General features: G+C 51.0%; 1 protein-coding gene across 2 annotated transcripts; it reads left to right on the forward strand.

Moving 5' to 3' along the window:
• The first annotated feature begins 2,410 nt into the window (after positions 1–2,410).
• LIN7B (lin-7 homolog B, crumbs cell polarity complex component) lies at positions 2,411–6,220 on the forward strand. Of its 2 annotated transcripts, XM_033126986.1 has the most exons (6): positions 2,411–2,806; positions 3,223–3,341; positions 3,620–3,691; positions 4,329–4,538; positions 5,595–5,758; positions 6,111–6,220. In XM_033126986.1, the coding sequence occupies exons 1-6, from the start codon at positions 2,770–2,772 to the stop codon at positions 6,130–6,132; spliced, it is 624 nt and encodes a 207-aa protein (XP_032982877.1). In that variant the 5' UTR covers positions 2,411–2,769; the 3' UTR covers positions 6,133–6,220. The 2 variants fall into 2 exon arrangements, with proteins under 2 accessions (XP_032982877.1, XP_032982876.1); XM_033126985.1 differs by lacking the exon at positions 2,411–2,806 and having other exon boundaries at positions 2,911–3,341.
• The last annotated feature ends 331 nt before the right edge of the window (positions 6,221–6,551 follow it).

The raw sequence follows: 6,551 nt of genomic DNA on the forward strand, positions 1-6,551 counted from the left end.
GCCTCTTGGATTTTTAGTACATAATGTTCAGCATATACTCAAATTATCAGGCGTATTAGAAAGAGGACTTGAATTACTGAAAACCAAGAGAAAAAATAGACAATAGAAACAGACCCAGGCATGATTCTGATGTTGGAGTTAGCAGAGATTGAAATAACTATATGTGGGGCAGCCGGTCAGCTCAGTTTGTTAAGAGCACGGTGCTCTTAACAAACTTGTCAGTTCGATCCCCACATGGGCCACTGTGAGCTGTACCCTCCACAACTAGATTGAAACAACTACTTGACTTGGAGCTAGTGGGTCCTGGAAAAAAATAAATAAAAGTTAAAAAAAAAAAAAAAGGTAAGCCTGGGCATAGTAACCTGTGGGGGGGGGGGCGGGGAATAACTATATGTTCACAAAATAAGGAACAATGGAGAATTTTCACAGATCTGGAATCTTAAAAAAGTCAAATGGAAATTTTAGAACTGGAGAACAACAAATTAAGAATTTAGTAGGTGCATTTGGTAGTTGATTAGATACTAGACAACCTGAAACATTCTTGTTAACACTAGAAGTGCGAGAGAAGTAAAAGAATTAGATGAATTTGAAAGTAAAATCTCATAATCTTAGGAAATTAACTGAGAATGTACTTCACCAAAATAAAGAATTTAAAAGAAAACTAGACTCAGTTCAGCAAAGCAGTGGAGAAAGTCCCAGGATGGCAGTTTTTAGAGAGTACTTGGTCCACGTTGGGGTCAAAGGACTGAAGTTTCCAAGGAGTTTCAGGATAAAAAGATTCAGTATGATACCTGTTGTGATGGAGAATTGCAAAGGCACTGAGAATGTGATAAAAGAACAATAAATAGAAATCACAGGGAAAAGAAGCTGTTCAAGAAGGGAAATGTAATCACAGAATACTACTTGGGCCCTACAGTAAACAGTAAGTACTTAGACATAATGTGAGCACTTCATTGATCTAAAAACTGGTACCATAAAACTACCATGAGGGGAGAGGGGAAAGGTAAGAGCAGCAAATCAATATACCGTGTTTCTCCGAAAATAAGACCTAGCCGGTCAGTCAGCTCTAATGCGTCTTTTGGAGCAAAAATACAAGGCCTGGTCCAACCCGGTCTCCGGTCTTACATTAATTTTTGCTCCAAAAGATGCTTTAGAGCTGATTGTCCGGCTAGGTCTTATTTTCGGGAAAACACGGTATATTACAACTAACGTTGATAAATTGACAAATAGCATGTTACTTAGAAGCAACTATCAGATTAAACATCTATTAAGTTGCCTCTTGCAGTGGGAGAATTAGGATGGGTTGGTGCTTTTCGATATTAGCTCTTTTGTATTTGACTTTGTTTTTAACTCTAGGTCATTTTTTTATTAAAATAGGAAAAGAAATACTATGAAGGAGGGAGGGATACACAAATTTACCAATTTCGTCTGACTTTGCAGAAGCCCCTTTCTGGACTCCATACTCCCATCCAGTCCAGGGTGGGGTAACAGCCAGACTTCATAGTCTTGTCCACATTTCCTACATTTCTTGGGCCTCTAGAACATCTGAAACCCCTGCCCACTTTCTTTTTAAAAACACTCTCTTCTCATGGTTTCTCACCTGATTCCCTCATCCTTTTCTGGCCATTCTTTGCCCTCTTCCTGGTATTCACATGTTAGGAGTTTTGAGGACTCAGCTTTAGTTCCTCTTCATTCTATGTAGTCTTGTCCCCAGCATTCTTGTCCACTCCTATGGTTTTATTTACCACCTTTGTCCAAATTCTCAAAATTGCTTGCAGGCCTCGGATACTTTACAAGGCTCCTCAAATTTGGAATGTCCATTATCGGTCCTCCAGTATAGAACATAGCAAAAGTCACCTTAAAGCACCTTAATACCCTCTTCTCCTCCACCTCTCAGTCCTCATATACAGTTGATCAGATGTCCACACATTTCCACATCTGTCCACCTGTCCTCCATGCCTTTGCCCTGGTCTCAGCCATCATGGTACACTTGAATAGCCTCATGACTGGTCCCCTGCCTCCACTGTTCTTATCCAATCCAGTTGCCACACGGTGGCCACAGTGACCTTCAGATACATATTTGAATATCACATTTTACTCTTTGGAATTACAATGAAGTCCAAAATCCTCAACGTGCCAACTCACAAGTCTATGCATAAATTGTATCCTGCCCACCGTTTCACCATCATAAACCAATCCTTACTCTGCCGTCCAGCCATGTGGGTTCTTTCTGCCTGGAAAGTGACCCACTCCCCACCTCTCGATCTTAACTCCAAGGACTCTATGTCAGTGTCCCTCTTAGATCATCACCTCCCCTCTCCCAATTCTGATCCCAGCCGTAGTTGGTCGTCTACTTCCCCTCCACCATAGCCTAAGCTCCGTAAAGGCAGTGGGCTTGTGTCTCCTGCTCACCATCGTGTCCATCTTCTTGGGCCCAGATATTTATTTAGTACGTTTGTCCAATGAACGTAGAAAAAAATGGATAATAGAGGAGACAGACGAGTGTGGCGCGCAGGACAGACAGACTGAGATGGAAGGAGGTGCAGACAGAGGCCGCAATAGGAGGGGTTGCAAACAGGACAGACCGTTGGGGGATGAGGGTAGAGCAGCCAGACAGGAGCGGCATAAGATGCAGCGGCTGCAGAGCCAGAAGCAGAGCTCACGCTGGGCCGCGCTGGAGGCGTCCGTCGTTTGGGGCGTGGCCTCGAGCAGCCCCGCCCTCCTCGCCAGAGACCCGGCGGGCGGGCGGCTCGCAGCTGTGGCGCCGACATGGCTGCGCTGGTGGAGCCGCTGGGGCTGGAGCGGGGTAAGCGCGCCACCCGGCCGCGGCCTGCGTCTCTGACCCCGATCCTCGCCCCTACCCGGGCAAGGCCTGGGAGGTGGGCGGGCGGACCCGGCGGGGGTGGGCGGGGCGTGGCGCCGCAAGTCGGGCTGTCTGGGTGTGGGAGGGTCCGTGGGCGAACCGGCCTGGGAGGGGGCGCCCGCTGCACACCCCTGCCTGCGTGTGTATGGGAATCCCCGGGATGCAGGGCGTCCGGCTGGCCGCATTCTCTCTCATGCCACCGGCAATTCTGCGGGTGTTCGATCGGGACTTGGTTGTCCTTCCGGGGCTCTGCATGCACCCTTACTCGCCCTTACTCGGTCTCTGGCCGCATCTCTTGGTGATTATTTGCGTCTTGGTGTCTCTCACCATGTGTCTACGAACCCGCCCCTGCCCCGCAGACGTGTCCCGGGCGGTGGAGCTCCTCGAGCGGCTCCAGCGCAGCGGGGAGCTGCCTCCGCAGAAGCTGCAGGCCCTCCAGCGCGTCTTGCAGAGCCGCTTCTGCTCTGCCATCCGGGAGGTGAGCGCATCGCGGCGCCGGAGCACGAGCCAGCAGCCTCTGTCCTCCTCCTGGTCACCCCGAGCCCTGGGACTACGCCTCCCAGCAGTGCCGGGGGCGGCCCGCCTTGGGGTGCCCGCGCGTCAGCTCCGGGGTTCTTTGGGAGTTGTAGTTTCCTCGGGCCCCGAGTTCCCCGGGCAGGACGCATCCTTGGGTGGGAGGGTCTGCGCGCCTGGACTCCTGTGTTGAAGGAAGGAGGGGGGCCTGGCGGCTCCCTGATGCCGCTGCGTCCTTACTAGGTTTATGAGCAGCTCTATGACACGCTGGACATCACCGGCAGCGCTGAGATCCGGGCACATGCCACAGCCAAGGTAGGCGTCCCCCAACCCATCGATCTTGGTATCCAGGGAACTGCGTGGTCTAGCTCAGGGTCTTCCTAATGTCATTCTTGATTCCTCCTTCATGATTTTTGCCAAATCTTTGTACCACCCTTACTATTACTTATTTAAAATTTATTTTAAGTAATCTCACATTTTAACTTAAATATCATACAAAGAAAGGTATTTACAAAAGCAACTACAAATTGAAACTACTAGTACCACATGCCTGACTAGAAGATAACCTTAAACACCTATACAATGAAAACAGTGAAGTAGCAATAAACACTGATAATCTGATTAAACTATAGATGCTATTTCTTGCGGCTTCCTGGAGGCTCTCAGATAATTCCAGGCCTTGTTTTTCTGTTAAAAAGTGAGATTGGCAACTGTTGAGTATTTGAGACACACTCACACCAAATGGAATCTTTCTCTTTGACATGTCTGAACCATCCAAGTGAACATATGGTCACTATGGAGTGACCTGGTGTTGAACTGTGGCAGGCATGTCATACTTGGGGAAAGAAGTAGATCTCACCTCAGTCGCTTTCTCCCTGGCCTGTATCCTCCATCCCAGTGCACATGCCCACCATGGAGGGGCCCTCACCTCCTGACGCTTTCTGTCTCCCAGGCCACAGTGGCTGCCTTCACGGCCAGTGAGGGCCATGCACATCCCAGGGTAGTGGAGCTGCCCAAGACAGACGAGGGCCTGGGCTTCAACATCATGGGGGGCAAGGAGCAGAACTCGCCCATCTACATCTCCCGGGTCATTCCTGGAGGTGTGGCTGACCGCCACGGAGGCCTCAAGCGTGGGGACCAGCTGCTGTCGGTGAATGGTGTGGTGAGTTGGAGGCTGAGGCAGGGCTGGGGTCATAGTTTGTCCCTGTTTTTGACATTTATTCAACGCACACTGATTGAGCACTGCCTCTTTATCCAATCCTGTGCTGGGCACTGCTGCAGACTCTGAGAAAAATTGGCCTCAGCTCTTACCTTTAAGAACTCCCTCTCTGATGAGGGAGATGGACCCTGAGTGAAATATTCCTGATTCAGGGAGATAATAATGAGGAAACACAAAGCATTGTGAGAGCCTGATGTAGCACCAGACCAGGGTAGATGAAGGAAGTTTTTACAGAGGAAAGAACATTTTAGTTGGGTTTTGAAGGATGAGTAAGAGTTCTCCAGGCACATAAGGTGGAGAAAGGTGTTATTTGGCTGAGGGTGTTGTAGTTAAGATCTGTGACAGTCCTCTGAAATGAAGGAAAAGGGCTAGGTTTTGATGGACTGGGGCATGCAGTTAAAATCACTGGTTGGAGTAGATGGAGGCACAACTAGGTGGGTGGCTGGGTCCAGCCTGGCAGTGCCTGAGTGCCAGCCTGAGAAGCTGGGACTTTGTCTCAAGGGCTCTGGGGAACCATGGGAGGGTTTTGAATAGGAAAGGGATAGGCTCAGCTTGGAAGTTTAGAAAGACCCCTTTGGGACTCTGTGGGGTATGGATTAAGGGGAGAGCCAGAAGGCCAGGCAGGAAGCTATAGTGAGAATCCACTGGGGAGAGGATGATTCCTAAGCTGGGGCCAAAATGATAGGGACGAAGAAGAGGGAGTCAGGTCAGGAGGGATGGGGCTGGGGATTAATGGGCTGTGGGGAGGGAGGGGATAAAGATGGGCCTGGACATCTGGCTCAATGACTGAAGGCATATGGGGCTTGTCCCTGACATGGGCAACCTAAAAGCTTTGTGGGGAGGACACTCAGCCAAGAGTTAGTGACTCTTCCATGAAGACATGAGGTTTTGGCACCTTAGGCCTGGTACCAAGTCGCCAACGGTTGGTCCCATTTCTGGGGTGGGTGCTGGGTGAGGACAGTGGGCCCCAGGCCCAGCTGTCTGTGTATCACCCCACAGAGCGTTGAGGGTGAGCAGCACGAGAAGGCCGTGGAGCTGCTGAAGGCGGCCCAAGGCTCGGTGAAGCTGGTGGTGCGTTACACGCCTCGTGTGCTGGAGGAGATGGAGGCCCGCTTTGAGAAGATGCGCTCAGCCCGCCGGCGCCAGCAGCACCAGAGCTACTCGTGAGCCCTTTGCCACCATTCCCCTGGGGCCTCCACTTATCCCCAGACTCCCAGACCAGGCCAATGATTCCTGGAACCTTGATTGCCACCCCTAGCCATGGCTCCTCTACCTGGGAATCTGACCCTTGACCCCTGACCCCTGACCCAGGCTCTCACCCCATGCTGGTCTGGCTAAAACTCCTGGTGATGACTCAGCTGACTGCCATTCCAAGATCTGGAAACTACTTTTTCTGGAACCCCTCAACCCACTTCTCCAGGCCCTTGGTTCTGGAGCCCCAGTCCTGGCTCTCTCCCATGCTTCCCCAGGTCCCCTCCCCTGAGCCTGGCTCCCCTCTCTTCACCCTCCTTGCAGGTCCTTGGAGTCTCGAGGCTGAAACCACAGATCTGGACCCTCCCACTCACCCCCTCCCCTGTACAGTATTTATTGTCACCGGCTCCTTATTTAAAGATCTTTGACCCTCACTGAGTGTCTGTGTGTCTGTCCTGCATCCTGGCGTTTGAGGGTCTTGAGATGTGGGGGAGGGAGAGAAACTGATGTTGAGACCAGGCCCTGAAGAAGCCCTTTCAGAATGAGAACATAGGTAGAGACTTTCCCCCAGGTCTGAAGGCGGAGGCTGGCGGCTTCCTAGGGATAAGTCCAAGGCTCTGACCTAGTCTGGGTCTGAGTGCGAGGTCAGAACTGAAGACAACGCCCCCTACCCTTAAGAGAGTCTGAGGGTGGAGGCCAAGCCCCTTCTTCTGTAGTTGGTCCACTGACGAGTCCTGAAACGCTGCGTGAGCCACTGGGCCTCCT

The sequence above is a fragment of the Rhinolophus ferrumequinum genome, chromosome 15 (assembly GCF_004115265.2).
Source record: "Rhinolophus ferrumequinum isolate MPI-CBG mRhiFer1 chromosome 15, mRhiFer1_v1.p, whole genome shotgun sequence".
Lineage (NCBI taxonomy): Eukaryota > Metazoa > Chordata > Mammalia > Chiroptera > Rhinolophidae > Rhinolophus > Rhinolophus ferrumequinum.